This window comes from Schistocerca serialis, chromosome 1, assembly GCF_023864345.2.
Source record: "Schistocerca serialis cubense isolate TAMUIC-IGC-003099 chromosome 1, iqSchSeri2.2, whole genome shotgun sequence".
Classification (NCBI taxonomy): Eukaryota; Metazoa; Arthropoda; class Insecta; order Orthoptera; family Acrididae; genus Schistocerca; species Schistocerca serialis.
In genome coordinates, this window is record NC_064638.1 from 93,937,542 (window position 1) to 93,954,135 (window position 16,594).

Genomic DNA, 16,594 nt, shown 5'->3' on the forward strand with positions numbered 1-16,594 from the left:
GTAAGGATGCTTGAAAGACTAGTTGTTGATTATTAGAGTAAGTATATGTGTTTGTAGTCATGCTGATCACTGTTTATGTGCACATCCAATAGCATCGCATGGTTTCTTATTTTTTATATTCACTTATTTCATTAGCATCACATACGGCTGTCCTCATTATGTCATCCACGGATTCAGCGAGCGAGGTCGACGTGTCAGTTCTGAGTCCACCAAAGAAGCGAGCAAAGAAGAAATCATTAAGTTCTTCTGAGAAGCACATGGTGCTTAATGTGTATAAAACGGAAGTGTTCCATCCAGAGCAGTCGATGAGTGACTGTTTCGAAAACAGCTGCAGCTACAGGTGTTAGACGTTCTTCAGTGTATCGTGTGATAAGTGAGTACAAGGCCATACTCTCTTTGAAGTCTCCCAAGAAAGGAAAATTACGACAGGAACTTTCTGAAAGTGTTGATGACTTCGATAGAAATGCGATACGAAGGAAAGTACACGAATTGCCAACAATTGACAAAGTCCTTACAGTCATGAACGAAGATGCAGATCTGGGCAATTTTTGGAGAACTACATTTTATAAGTTATTGAAAGAAATGAATTTTAAATATGTCCGGCATGGGCGCGATAGCATGCTAATAGACGGGGATAACACCATTTTATGGAGGCGGCGTTATCTTTGAACCATTAAACAGTTGAGAGATGACGGCAGACTCATTTATTATTTGGACGAGACATGGGTGAACGCAGGACATACCTGAAGTTACGTCTGGGTAGATAACACTATAAATTCCGCAAAACAAGCGTTTCTGTCCGGATTATCCACCGGAAACAAGGGCCCTCAGGTAAAGGGAAATGTCTGATTATCGCATGCATTGGCAGCAAAGCAGGGTTCGTTGAAGGATGTTTGTGGACTTTCGAATCCAAGAAAAGTGGAGATTATCATGAGGAGATGTGTGCCGAAACCTTTGAGAAGTGGTTTCAAGATGTTCTTCCTCGACTTCAGGAAAATGCAGTTATTGTTCTTGATAATGCGCCGTACCATTCTCAGAGAAAAGAAAAAGTTCCCAATGCGAATCCCAATAAGCGTGAAATATCAGAGTGGCTAAAATCTAAAAACATCGATTTCGAAGACAGTATGTTGAAGAAAGAACTTTTAGATATAGTTAAAAATCACATAACAGCGCACAACGAATACACAATAGATGAAATGGCGAAGAATGCAGGGAAAACTTTTCTCAGAATTCCTCCATCCCACTGTGAATTAAACGCCATGGAGTTAGTGTGGGCCAGAAGCAAAGGCTATGTTGTAGCGAAAAACAAAACATACAAAATGCTGGAAGTTAAAGTACTGCTAGAAGAAGCAGTAAGAACAGTGACTGCAGAGGATTGGAACAAATGCATCCTCCATGTCGTAGAAAAAGTGGAAACTCAAATGCGGAAATTAGACCGGATTATAGAGGAGAGAGAGGAGCGGTTTGTTATAAACCTCAATGAAAACAGTTCAAGATCGACAGAGTGAACCTTGTTTCATCCTTTATCATTATTATTACTGGTATTGTTATTAAAATCAACAATTAATTGTGTTTGAATGGAGCGTTTTGTTAGCAACCTAAGTGAAAATAAATCTGCTCCGACAGAATCAACTCAGTTTAACATTATTGTTAAATTTATTTTCGTATATTGTTTCCCAGGTTTCTCACAGTCCGCTGTGACAGCTCGGCAGCCAGTTGAACGCCGCCAGCTGCAAAGCGTGCGCCAAGGATTTTCCACACCCCTACGTATCACGTGAACATCGAATGCTTTCTCTGGAAATGAGCGTAGTCGCTCATGTGACACTGTTTATGTTTCATCCCAGCTCTCGGTGAATAGACTTTATGTATTCACGTACTGGATGGATCACAACCTGAAGACAAGCCGCCAAAATGGATGGCTGTGTTTGAACACCACAATAGTGTCCAAGGATGGGTGGACCACATCACACGAGTGATACACCATGCCACTGACTTATCCATCCTACAAGTCTTCCGGTCATCTAAGGAGTCGACATGTGCCTTGGTGGACACAATCTCAGGGTCTTTCGAGTTGCGAGCACCAAGGCTTGACGTGTCATTAGAGAGAGTAAGGAAAGGTTATGGCAAATGTTCCTAGAATCCATCAACCATTCCACATCTACTAAAGTATGGGAAGCCATCTGGAAGATTTCCAGTAAATACAGCTGTTTACGAATAGCAGCAGTACTGAAATTGGTGTATCCAAACAACATCCAGCCACATCTCTAAGACACTGGCTGAGCATTTTGCTAAAACTATTGCCAACCAGGATCTGGCATTTCATCGCTACTGTGGGACTGTAGAGAGGGGAAAATTGGACGTCAGATCCATGAATTCTGAGACGTACAACTATCCTTTCTCCATGTGGGAGCTGGAGTCAGTTCTGTATGAGACTTGTGATACTGCACCTGGTCACGACCAAATCCAGTACTGCGTGCTTCAACATTTGCCAGTGGCATCAAAGGAAATCCTCCTCGAATGCTTTAATCTCATATGACAGACAGGTAACTTCACCAACTCATGAAGAGAGGCAATTCTGATACCTCTCCTCAGACCAGGAAAGGACTGAACATGTCCCAGTAATTATCGGAGTTTTACCTTAACGAGGTGTGTAGGAAATACCCTAAAGTGAATGGTTGATTGTCGTCTGGTCTAGTTGTTAGTGACCAGGCAATTCCTTAGCTGCTCTCAATGTGGATTCCGAAGATTTCAGTCCACTGACGACAACCTGACTCTGCTAGAGGTGGCTATTCAACAGACTTTCCTTAGTCAGTATTGCTGCATCGGCATATTCTTTGATATCAGTAAGGTGTATGAGACTACTTGGAGACACTGTATTCTTGCACGGCTGCATCAACGGAGCTTTGTGGCCACCTCCCCATTATTGTACGGTCTTTCCTGTCCCCGCTGTTTTTGGGACCCAAGTTGGTAACATGCTGTCAAATCAATTTGAGCAGGAGAACAGTGTGTCTGAGGGCAGTGTTTTAAGTGTTACCCTCTTTGCCATAGCCATAAACAGTACCATGCCTATGATAAGGAGTCCTGTACAGTGCTCATTATTTGTGGACGATTTTGCTGTTTTCTGTTCCTCCACCAGTGTTGCAACAGTGAGCTGTCAGTTGCAGCTTACATCACTCAGGTTATAGGAGTGGACTGCAAAGGCAGGGTTTCAGTTTTCTGCAGAGAAGTGTGTGCGTGTGTTCATTTGAATAATTCTCATCATCTTTTTAATTTGTCTGACTTGCATATGAGGGACACCGTCCTACACTTTAGAAACTCAGTGAGGTTCCGGGGCCTAATTTTTGACTCAGAATTGTCATGGTTGCCACATCTGAGAGACCTGAAAGCCAGAACCCTCAAGGCACTGAACATAATCAAGCAACTTAGCCACAGGTCTTGGGGAGCACACAGGGCATGTCTGCTCCAGTTTTATAGGGCTTTCTTGCATTCGTGGCTGGACTATGAGTGCGGAGTGTATGAATCAGTGAGGCATTCTTATTCGAAGATGCTGTCCACCATAAGGGGATTCAGATGGGCACAGGTGCTTATAGAAGCAGTCCCTTACCCAGTCTCTGTGCTGAGGTTGGGGAACTGCCACTCACCATCCAGAGACAGCTCCTTATGGTGCAGGAGACATATAAGTTCCTTGCAACCCCGACTTTCACCCACATACCATTCTGTTGCTCATCCATCTCTGGAAAGCCTTTTTTGCAACTGTCCATGGGCCACAGTGCCATTCGGGATCTGTATGCAGCGTGTGTTGGAGTCACTGGGTGTGGAACAAGTACAACCCCAAATCCAAGGTTTTAACCATCTGCCATCCTTGTTACTGCAGAGGTGCAGCGTTGTTTCAGATTTAGTACAGTCCAGGAAAGATCGCACTTCTGCTTCTGATTTTAATTCCCTATTTTCTGACATTTTATTTGAGCACCACAACTATGTAGCTGTGTTTACAGATGGGTCTAAGCAGGGGAACACCGTTGATTGCTCTGTTGTTTTCCCGGATTGTGCACTCAAGATCGGAATGACTCCAGAATTTATGGTCTTTTATGCAGAATTACATGTGGTCTTACAGGTACTGAAGCAGATGCGATGTTCTTCCAGTGCTGAATATGTTGTCTGTTTCAATTCCCTTAGTGCCCTTCACTCTCTCCAACATTTATACCCAGCAGATAAAGTAACCCAGAATATCCAGGATGCTCTCCTCCAACTACAACGACTGGGGAAGAAGGTGTCTTTCTGCTGGGTACCAGGGCACATTAGTATTGCAAGGATCGAAAGGGCGGATCTAGCAGCCAAGGAGGCATGCCATGATCCTCAGGTATTTCATTGTGCTATCCCCCTTCGTACTGTCACCTCCCTGTTGAGGTACAAAGTCGTGTCAATGGGAGGACAAGTGGCTGCAAGTGACTGACAACAAGCTCCGTATCATGAAGTCTACAACTCAAGCCATGGCGTACTTCCTTCCAGCCACATCAATGTGATGAGTTTCTCCTTACTCATATTTGCATAGACCACAGCCGTATGACGCATGGATTCTTACTCCAGCAAGAGAACCCTCCAATGTGTAATGCTTGTGGCGTGCAGATCACGGTGTGCCACATTTAATTGGACTGTGATTTATTTTCAAATCAGTGGGCCGCAGCGGATTTGCCAATGGATCTGCAGTCCATTTTCAGTAATGTTCAAATGAATGCGGTTCAGGTGTTAAAGTTTTGTGAATTGTCCAATATTTTTGATAAGAATTTATGGAGGTGTTTTTAATTTATTAATAGCGTGACTGGCTCACTTAAGTATTTTGTAAGTGGTCAGCCAGTCACACTTCCCTGTGTTTTTCTTTTTGTTCTTCCGTGTTTTAATTTCATGTATAGGTACTTTTCCTCTTTCTAATTTGTTTTCGTGCATGTAAGATGGAATGACTGTGTGCTCACTATGAGTGCAAGAATGTGCAAAACTGAGTTTATCTCCACATTCGTTTGTTTTGATAAGTTTAAGGGCATTGATGACCTTGATGTCGAGTGCCCATAAGGTACACGCACGCGCGCACACACACATTCTGTCATCTGGAGTGTGTGTCTCTACAGCACTCCTATTTGTTACAGAAGCTTAATTTTTTTAACGTGTTCCAGTGCTGCGCGTTTAATTGTAAAATTATGCAGATTTCCCAGCACAAAATGATGATCTAAATATTGACATATTTCATGGAATAGACTGTACTGCTTGATTTCACATATAGATGGTGAAAGGTACTATGGTACTAGAATTCTCCACATCTTGAACAGCAACTTGTACAAGAGCAATATTCAAAAGCATGATAGTGTTGTGTGACATTGTTTTCTCATGGGAGAATTTTCATTACAATACTCTGTTATTTGACATTAAGAAACTGTCACTCTACAAATCAAGAAATGCTCCATGAATTACTATACCTAAGAAGATTAGGAGCATGTGAGTTCAGGCAGAATTGTGTGGTGGATTTATGGATACCTTAACTGTTGTTCTTGGAACAGACCAGTCTCACCAAGCAGGGTGACACAATGGTTAGCAAACTGGACTTTAATTCAAAAAGACCATGGTTCAGTTCCCTACGGAGCCATCTAGTTTTGAATTTTTCATTGTTTTATATGCCATGTTTTAATAAAAATGCTGGAATGTTTCATTTGAAAAGGGCACTGCTGACTTCCCCAATCCATACTAGTACACAGTGTCTAATAAACTTGAGCCACTGCCATGCAATACTTTTTAAAAGAGGAAGCCACCATTTGACTGTGCAGTATTATATTTATCTTTTGTACTATCCAGATTCAGCTGTCATGCCATTATCAAGTACCTACTATCTGCTTTGGATTGCCTTAACAGACATGACTTAATAACGGCATAACAACTTTAATCATTGTACTTGATAATGGCATAAAATCCAAAATCTGTTTTGTACAAAAGCCAAATATAATAATATACAATCAAATTGTCAGTGACAGAGCATGAGACAGTAATCGAACTATTATTAGTCTCAACTGAATGTTGTGTATTTGTTAGTAAACATTTCAATTCAGTAAGACTTTTCCTAAAAATGTGTTACATAATACTGCAAATATACATTTATGCTCTACCTTGAAAACCTATAGTGTTCAGTTAGCTCTCTTCCTGTTCCACAATATGATGATCAGGCTGTGTCCAAGCAGTAAAATTTTGAACTATGTGAGCACCTGACTGAATCCCAACTAGATTTATTGTTGGATCATTGTTTCCTCATCATTTTTACATAGCCAGCTTTCAAGAGTTCATAGATTAGTGGGACTAAGGTATATTTAGGTATAATATAATACTTTTTGTATAGATTCGGGTTCTCACAGCTGTTCACACAATGTACTATGTAAATTTTGTGTTATGGTTGTAAAGTAGCTTACCAAATGCCACATGAGAGGAAAAATTATATACTCATAGCAGTTCTACCTATTCCATGGAATACACAGAGTGTCTGTATAGACAGAACATGATAGTGCAGTGATTAGAATGACATGTTTTATGGATCTTGAAGATAGATTACGTAGCATTGTGCTGAGTCACGTGTAGCAGAGACAAGTTGGTAAATGAGGTCGAGCACTACATGTGGAATGTGTCGAGAGAGATCTATGACAAAGGTATGAGTATGATAAATGGCACAGTACATGCAAAAGTGTATTGATAGCACAGGTGATTATGTCAGGTAGTTGCTAAAAGTCCAGCCTATCCATAAACGTAACATTCATAGTCAATAAACGGGTTTTCTATTTGAAAAAGAAAAAAGAAAACTGGAGGCCTTATTTTTCAGACACACCTCGTAATTTGTAATTTGATGTGGCAGACAGGACAAGTTTCCCAGCTTGTGGAATGAAGGAATTTTGACACCTCTCCTCAAACCAGGAAAGGACTGTATATGTTCCAGCAGAGTACTGGTTGTTGCCTTAATGAGCTGTGTAAGGAAGACATTGGAGGGAGTGGTCAACTGTCATCTAGTCTGGATGCTAGGGACCAGACTCCTCCTTAGCCACCCAGAAGATGTTGATCTACTGTTGACAACCTGACCGGCTTTTGGCAGCTTTTCTAAGTGAACAGCATTGTCTAGGGATATTTTTTGACATCAACAAGGCATACAATAGAATAGTCTCCCAGGGAAGTGTTTTAAGTATCACCCTCTTTCTATAACCATTAATAGTATAATATCTACGGTAAGGAGTCCTGTGTGATGCTCCTGACTTATGGGCGATCTTGCAGTTTTCTGTTCCTCCTCCAGCTTTGCAGTATTGACTTATCAGTCAAAGATTAAAGTGAAGAGGTTGGAGGAGTGGACTGTAAAGATGGTTTCTTTTTTATTTTCTGCAGATAAGTTTGTGTGTGTGTGTGTGTGTGTGTGTGTGTGTGTGTGTGTGTGTGTGTGTGTGTGTGTGTGTGTGTATGTGTTGGATTTTAATCATTTCCATAATATTTTTAATTTACCTAACATTTGAAAGACCATTAATTGAGGTTTCTGGGCCTAATTTTTTATTGCAAACTGTAGTGCTTTCCAGATCTTAACAAATCCAAAGGCAAGGACCCAGAAAGCAAATATTATGTTAAAATGCCTTGGCCATAGTTCTTGCAGAATGGGCAGGGTGCCTCTGCTGCAGTTTTATGGCTTTCATGAGACTGTTGCTAGACTATGGTGCACAGTCTCTGGATCTGCGAGATCATCTTATCTGAAGACTACCTGACATTATCCTCTACAGGAGAGGGGAGGGGAGAAATCAGCTAACCATGGGTGCTTACCAGAGTAGCTCCATACCCAGTCTCCCTGCTGAAGCTGGAGAACTGCCGCTTGCCTTTTGGTGACATCTCATCATGGCATTTCAAGCTCATATGTTCCTCACTGCTGCCAGTTCACTAGCAACTGTAGTGTTGCTTGTCAAGCTATAGAACACCTTTTATCTTAGTGCCCACAAGCAACAAGGCCGTTTGGAATCTGTATGAGGCATTTGCTGGAGTCTCTTGGCGTGGTGCAAGTATAGACCCAAATCCAGGGTCGGAACTGGCTGCCACCCTAGTTATTGCAGAGGTCCAGCGTAATATTAGATTTAGTGCGATGTGGGAGAAGCACCTCAACTATATAGCTGTATTAATGAATGGATTTAAACAGGGGGATTCTTTTGGTTGCTCTGTTGTTTTCCCCAATCATGTCCTCTAGATCGGATTGTCTCAAGAATTCACTGTATTTGATACAGAATCAATACATGATCGTGAGGGCATTGGTGCAGATGAAATGTGTTGCAACTGCTAAATTCCTCATCTGTCTGTCCTGAATGTCCTTAGTTTTCTAAACCAGTTCTACCCTACAGATTAAGTGGTCCAGAGTATCCTGAATGTTCTTTTTGCCAACAAAGGTGTGATAAGGGAGTGTCTTTCTGCTAGGTATTAAGGGAAATGTATGTAAAGGCTGTAGTGGCACCAACGTTAGTATCAGTCCCTAGTGAATGAGACAGGAACTGAAATTGAGGGCAGCACAGCAAAAGCTGAAATGCTGAACTTCACAAAGGAAAACCCAAGAGAATTGCCCCAATCTAATCCTCATACCACTGAAAACATGAGTGAAATCAGTATTAGTGTCAGTGGTGTTGAGAAATAACTCAAATCGTTAAAATTGAACAAAGCTCCAGGCCCCTATGGAATGCCTGTCAGATTCTGTACTGAATTTGTGGTTGGTTTTGCCCCTCTTGTAACTATAATCTGTCATAGATCCCATGAACAAAAAACTGTGCCTAGTTCTTGGAAAAAAGCACAGGTCACACCTGTCTACAAGAAGGCCAGTAGAAGTGTTCCACAAAACTACCATCCAATACACTTTACATCAATTAGTTGTAGAATCTTAGAACATGTTTTGTGCTCAAACTTAATGAGGTTTTCTTGAACACAGTGGCCTCCTCAATGCCAACCAGCACGGATATTGAAAACTTCGACCATGTGAAACCCAACTTGCACTTTTTTCACTTGGCATACTGAAAGCTTTGGATCAAAGCAGACAGGTGGATGCAGTATTTCTTGATTTCTGAAAAGCAAGTGACTCAGCACCACATCTATGGTTATTGTCAAAAATTTGATCATATGAGATATCAAGAAAAATCTGTGACTGGATTGAGGACGTTTTACTAGGGAGTACACAGCACGTAATCTTTGATGGAGTAATTGTCATATGTAGAAGTAACTTCGGATATAACCCAGGGAAGTGTGTTGGGACCCTTGCTATTCATGTTATTTATTAATGACCTTTTAGACAATATTAATAGTAACATTAGGTTTTTTGCAGATGATGCAGGTATCTGTAATGAAGTACTATCTGAAAGAAGCTGCGTAATTATTCAGTCAGATCTTGACAAGATTTCAAAGTGGTGCAAAGATTGGCAACTTGTTTTGAATGTTTAAAAACGTAAAATTGTGCACTTCACAAAATGAAAAACATAGTATCCTATAATTATAATATCACTAACGTAAAATTGTGCACTTCACAAAATGAAAAACATAGTATCCTATAATTATAATATCACTGTTGGAATCGGCCAACTCATAGAAATACCTGAGTGTAATACTCTATAGGGATATGAAATGGAATTATCACATAGGCTCAGTCGTGGGTAAAACGTGTGGTAGACTTGGGTTTATTGGTAGAATGCTGGGGAAGTGCATCAGTCTGTGAAGGAGACCCATCCTAGAATATAGCTCAAGTGTGTGGGACCCGTACAAACAGGACTAAAATGGTATATTGAATGTATACAGGCAAGAGCAGCATGAATGGTCACAGGTTTGTTTATTCTATGGGAGAGTGTCACAGAGATACTGCAAGAACTGAACTGGAAGACTCTTGAAGACAGGCATAAATTGTCACGAGAAAGTCCATTAACAAAGTTTCAAGGCTTTGAATGGCTACTCTAGGAATATGCTACAATTCCCTACATATCAGTCACTAAGGGGTCATGAGAATAAGATTAGAATAATTACCACATGCACAGAGGCATTCAGTCAATCATTCTTCCCACACTCTGTATGTGAATGGAACGGGAAGAAACCCCAATAACTGGTATAGTGGGCATATCCTCAGCCATGTATTGCATGATGGACTGCAAAGTGCAGATATAGATGTAGACATATTTGTGCAGCTTTCTTTCAGTCAGTTCTTCATTGTAGGTAACTGAGTCATCTATCAAAAGTCCAAGTTTGCCATTAATACTACCTGCAAGGTAATATACAACATGAACAACAAGGATTCCAATACACTTTTCTGGTACACACCTAGAGTTACTAATACATCTGTTAAACACTCCATGCCCGAGATAACATACTGTGTCCTCCCTCCCAAGAAATCCTCACTCCACTCACATGTTTCGCTTGTCATAGGATGTACCATATCTACTTATTCAATGCTTGTGCAGCCTGCTTTGAAGGTTGTGGAATCTGATGTGAATATTGGTCTGTACAGAACAGATCAAGAGATATTGCCAGTATTTTAATGATTCCATTTGAGAATGTTTAGAAAATTAAGTAATGTGAATTGCCAGTTGCTTCAGTAATTATTATAATTACCCCTCATAACATTTCTTGCAAAATATGTTTTATTTTGAGTAGTTCAAGAGTGTTTTTCCAGACCCCCTTTGAACTTACAGGTCATGAATATGAAATGATATGAACTGTACTATGCACAGATGATGGACAGTCATTCTTGCAGTACCCCATATGTGAGCGAATGAGCGAAGATTTTAACAAAACGTAATAACGTTTTTGCGATATTATGCAACTTCTAACACACATTCACATTTATATGCTGAATATTGTTAAGACGATATCAGTTTGCAGAGCCACTGCATCTACACTTTTATATTTAGAGAAACTAGTGTGTACAAATTTCTTTTGATTTCATATCAGTGATGTCATTATATAATATTTCATTAAATGGATCACAGTTCTGCGAGTGAACTTGCACTGTCTTAGTGAATCATGTATCTGAAAAATCATTCTCTTGTTTCAGGATCTGGCTTCTGCAGAGATCAGGGCAAGTTAACTTATATGGTTTGAAAAAATGGATCGTGGGAAAACAACAGAAGAAATAGATTCATCAGTGGCTGAATTATTCAACTTGATGAATGATACTTTCACATGCTGCATGAGGAACTATCAAGCCTTACTGCCATACCTTGAGAAAAAGAATACAAGACCCAAAATATATCAAAAATTAGTGCATGTTAATATAATGCTGAACAAGTTGAATGAAGAACTTGTTGGACTTAGAGTTGAATATGTAACTGTGTCGTCACATGAACTAGAAAGTGAGGCCATTGTGTCTGAAAGAGGTAGGAAAAGAAAAACATCTGATGAGTCCATGGTAGGCAGACCTGAGACCAAAAGTATAAAAACAGAAGTACCATTATCCAGTAGCACTAAGTATTCCTCAGAGAATTTTGTATCAAAAGAAACTGAAGAAACAAGATATACCCAGGTGCAGAAGACTGACACACACAGGATGGAAAGTATAAAAACAGAAGTACAAGATTCCAGTGAAGTTGAAGATTTACCTGTTTTCCCCATTATTAATAGTGAGAATCCTACATCTCAGGCATCACTTGATACTAGAGATAATAGAGTGACTGTTTGTTTTGATGGTGGTGAGGACAGTGCATCTGTGGCAGATAGGCTTGTGAGGATTAATACATATTTTAAACCCATTGATACAATTACTCAGACAAAAAATAACGAAATGTGTCTTCCATTGCAAAATTCCAAAAGTGAGACTAGAGATCAAGAGAAATATGAAGACATTGGCAAACTTCTTAGTAAAGATCATAATACTCACAGAGAACTGGAAAGAGAAGTTGGCTGTGCCACTTCTTTCTCTTACCAGGCAGAAAGACCTTTCAACAATAAAGAACCACCTGTTCCTTTCACTGCTTGTGATAAGGAATCTGATATGTTGATGGAAAGGAGAGCAAACAGTTGGAACGAGGTAGAGAAAAGAGCTCATTCTCCTATAAGATATGAAAAAGATTGTGTACCTGTTCAGAGGTCAGTGGAACTGTTTAGTCCAGGACATGAACTTTATGGTGTGATAAGGTACGAGAATCGGAAATTGAAATGCATGTTGTGTGATCGTGAACTTGCCAATTACAAGGTAGTGTATGAGCATGTGAATGGGAAAAGGCATCAACGGAAACAAGCTCCCAAGAAAAACAGCTGTGCTAAAAAGCCTGATGTTTCAAATAATAGCTCTGTAAGTACAACACCTGCTTCTGTGTGTGCTACTGTTCCCTGCTCACTTGCTGATAGTGTTGCTATTGTGGACAAAAGTTATCAGTTAGAAGTAATGGAACACACAGTCAGATTAGACGATATGTGGAAATATTTTTCTGCACCACTTCAAATCAATAGAAAATATTTCTCGATTAATTCCGATGAAGTGATCTGCTCTCTTTGTAATCAACGTGTAGAAGAACGTGTACGCAGTGTAAAGATACATATTGTAAAATGTAGTCATCTGAAACGGATAAAAAGATTAAGAAGCTTAGAAACTGCTTGGAAGTCCTCGAATCAACAAATGTTGAAAGTAGCGGGCATTCTAGATGGCTGTATTCCTAAGACTCAGTTTACTTTGCAAAATGATGGGATTTTTTGTAGAGTGTGTCAATGTTTTTGTGAAAATCATACTGTATTAAATCATTTGACGAGTCAAATGCACTACAGAAAGTCACACAAAATGGAATAAATATAATATAAGAAAACAGAAACAGTAAATGGCAAGAATCTGTGCAGTTATAACATGTTATTTTTAATGTAATTATATTATTTCCTTTGGTTTTATGTTAAGATTCATTGGTTAAGGCATCAGGGCAGAGATTTGAGAAAATAGATAGAACAAATGGCACTTAATTAAAGAACTATTGATGAGGAGATATAAAGGATTTTCAGTCTAAGCTCATAGACAACAGTTTTTAACATATTTGGTCCAATTCATCTTGAATATATTATGTTTAAATGGCTCTTCCCTTGCCCCATAGTTTTTAAGTGCATGTTATTCTTTGTTGGGTAGTTTAAGTTAATTTTTATTTAACTGCTTTTATGTCTCATTGATCATACGTAAGACAATTTGTTATATGAGTTACATCAGGTGTTGAGGTAACCTTTTCTCTTGCTGGTGCACCTACACACCAGTCGACTATTCAAGCATCTTGTATGTATAACTGTTTTGTTTATCTATTCCACATTCTGTTATTGAAGAGAGGAGTTGCTGAATAGGAATGCTTTTATTATTTTTGTTAAGTTATTTGTTTATTTATTTAATTTTAAAGTGGAAAAACTTGAAATTAGTAGGCAGGTGAAGTACTAGGGCTGTTGAAGAAATGTCTGATCTTACTTTTTTAATGTTGAAAAGAAGACTGTTATCAGGGTTTACATTCTCTCTATGTGTGCAGGCATATGTAATGCAGATGCCGCCACCCCCCCCCCCCCCCCTCCACCCCTTCCACTACCACAGAAACAACTGGTCACTGGTTAGCTGTTGATAAGTGAACTGGTGTAAGTAATAGTTGTAGGATTTTAATTGTGGGCAGAATGGCAGAAAAAGGGGAAGAAATTTGCATCAAATTTTGTTTTAAGTTTGACGATTCTCTGATAGATACAATCTGCAAGATTCAAAAAGTGTTTGGGGGCAAAGCAATGGGTACCACATAGGTAAAGGAGTAACTACTTCAAAGACGATGGCCATCAGTGAAGAGTGAAGCATGTTCATGTAGGCCCTCAACACCTGCAAGAGGTTATTAATAATCACGTAAGGACCCTGGTGATGCAGGATAGATGCATCATGATCAGAGCACTTGCAGACAAGGTTAAAATTAGTATTGGATCAATTCAGTCCATTTTAATGGAATATTTATATCTCAGAATACTCTCGGCACAATGTGTGCCGAAATTGCTAAGAACTGAGCAGAAGCAACTTTATTTGGAGATTGCACATGGCATGCTGGATACTGTGAACATTAATATCCAACGTTCTTAACACAGTGGTCACTGGTGATGCATTCTAGGTTCATAGGTATGACCAAGAAACTAAGTTCCAGTCATAGCAATGGAAGCATCCACTGTCCCTAAGACCCAAAAAAGTGAGGCAGGTCTGCAGCAATGTGAAAGTCACGTTGACCAGCTTCTTTGACTCCAGTGGCCTGGTCCATAACAAGTTCAACCTAGAAGTACTAATGTCAATAAGGAGTAGTACAAGGAGGTTTTGCTTCGCCTTCGTGTAGCAGTGAGATGCAAACGGCCGGACTTGTGCGGAGCGGGCAGTTTAAACCTCCAACACAATAATGCACCCACTCATCATTCTCAAATAATTCAAGTGTTTTGGCCAAACACAACATGGCTGTGGCCGTCAGCCTCCATGTTCCCCTGAACTAGCATCTAGTGACTTCTGGCTTTTCCTAAACTGAAAAAGTCCCCAATAAAGTGACCAGATTTCAGAACAAGGAAGACATTACACAGAATTCGATGGAGCAGCTGCGCAACATACTAAAAGAGGGTTTCCAGCAGTGCTTCCAGCAGTGGCAGCAGTGTTAGGAGAGGTATGTACAAGGTGAAGGGGACTGCTTTGAATGTGACTAGTGTCAATTAATTGTATCTGAATAAAGATTCATGTTATAAATAAAAGTGTTATTTTTTGAACAGTCCTCATAAAATTTTATAGCTGGATTCCTTTCTAAAGCAGGTTATGATGGGTACACTACTCCTACTCCTCCTCCTCCTCCTCCTCCTCCCATAGCCTTGGCCATAACATCTATTCACCATCAGTCCACGTCACTCGCATTGTACACATTGAATTGTTATGTCCAGTCATTCATACTGAGTAATGTGGCGCAGAGGTTAAGATGCAAGACTCACATTTGGGGAAAGTGAGGTTCAGATCACCATCAAACTATCCAGGTTTAGATATTAATCACTTGTCCTAAATACAACAATGAATCATTTGAAAAAGCTGTGGAAGATCTACCTCATCATCCTCTTCCAATCAGACACAGCGAGATGGCACAGTGAATAGACACTGAACTCATATTAAAGATGACAGCAGTTGAGATTGTCATCCAGCAATACAGATTTGGTTTTCTGTGCTCACTTACAAAAGGTAACAATCAATTTCTGTAACCAGTATGAGTTTTTTCTCCATGTCGAATGCTGTCATCACTGACTGGCCATTATATCCTGATCATTCTTTCTTCTCATCCTTCCTGCAGTGTTGCCACAGGTCCTGGAAATAAGGGAATTTCAAACACATCAGGGAAATCTGGTAAATAGCAGGGAAATAAAAAAAAAACAACAGTGGAAAAATCTCATTTTTGTCTCAGTAGATGAAATAGTTTGTTTACCGCAGTGTCATGCATCGTCACTGGCTGGGTGCAGCTGAGTACGTGTGCTGCTTCCCTACTCCATCATTACCACTGCTTCTCTCCTTCCTACCACTCCCCTCAGCTTGCAGTTAGTGCTGCCACTTTTGCCACTAGCCTAGCAGCTGCCGACGAGAAGCTGTAAACATGAGGACTGGTTTGTTTGGATCTGATTCTCAGAGACTGTAGACGCAGTGGCCAGAGACGGCGGTCATGTGTGCATGAATTGTGTCTGAGTGATTATGTGAATGTGTGTGCACTCTTGTTTTATGACAAAAGGTGTGGCTGAAAATTTAGTTGTGGGAGAGTGATTGTCTTTTCTGTGTGCCTGTCTGTGGCTTAGCAATCGTCTTTACAGTGAGTTGCTATCGATCATCATTATTGATTCTCAGAGTATTTGAACAAGCTATCTGTTGCATGGATGGTCTCATTTCATCAACATGTTGTCTGTGGCTCGTGAATAGCTGGCCACGCAAGTGGATTTCTGCAATGGGCCAAAACCACAGGCCATTTCTGTGGGTATCTGTAATGGATTGGACCTGCCGATCTGAAGCCATTTGGTTTCCACCAATGTGCAGGTCCTGCCTATCGGATATAGTCTAACCAATCTGCCCACAGGCCAAGTCTGTTTGTGTGTGGTTTAATACAGCAGATTTTCATGGTTTATCCGTGGACCCAGTACAGCATTGCTCCTCAGCTGGCAGGCCAAGGGCAATGGATGTCATGAATTGTAACATGTCTCACTGACTGTATGTAGTACAATGTGGCATTTGATAGACATGTTATTTGTTCTAGTACAGTTTGGCATTTCAAAAGTAGTTTATATGTTAGAGAGTATGAATGGTAAGAAGAAGAAAATTGTGTCAGTTTCTGGTGGTTTGTATGGTATGTACTCACATGTTTATCGAAGGAGAAAAAATCACAAAATACCTGTAAAATAATAAATATAACACAGTGGGTAATAACTGACAATAATGAACGTAATAGAACCAACATTTTATTGGTGGCCATCTATAGTGTTGGTTTACACACTTCTTCCCCACCTTATACACTTCTTTCAAGAGGCCTACTTTTTTGTGAGGTTGTTTCTGAAATCAGTGAAGGTATTTTCAGCCTGTCTTGCGACTCCAAGG

The 16,594-nt window shown here is 40.1% G+C and overlaps 1 protein-coding gene across 2 annotated transcripts in view; it reads left to right on the forward strand.

Moving 5' to 3' along the window:
• LOC126462588 (uncharacterized) overlaps positions 1–14,682 on the forward strand; it is a 41,070-nt gene extending 26,388 nt beyond the window's left edge. For both annotated transcript variants that reach the window (XM_050096085.1, XM_050096084.1), the window contains exon 2: positions 11,069–14,682. In XM_050096085.1, the coding sequence (XP_049952042.1) occupies positions 11,120–12,796 (1,677 nt within the window). In that variant the 5' untranslated portion in view covers positions 11,069–11,119 and the 3' untranslated portion in view covers positions 12,797–14,682. The remainder of the gene's footprint in view (positions 1–11,068) is intronic.
• The last annotated feature ends 1,912 nt before the right edge of the window (positions 14,683–16,594 follow it).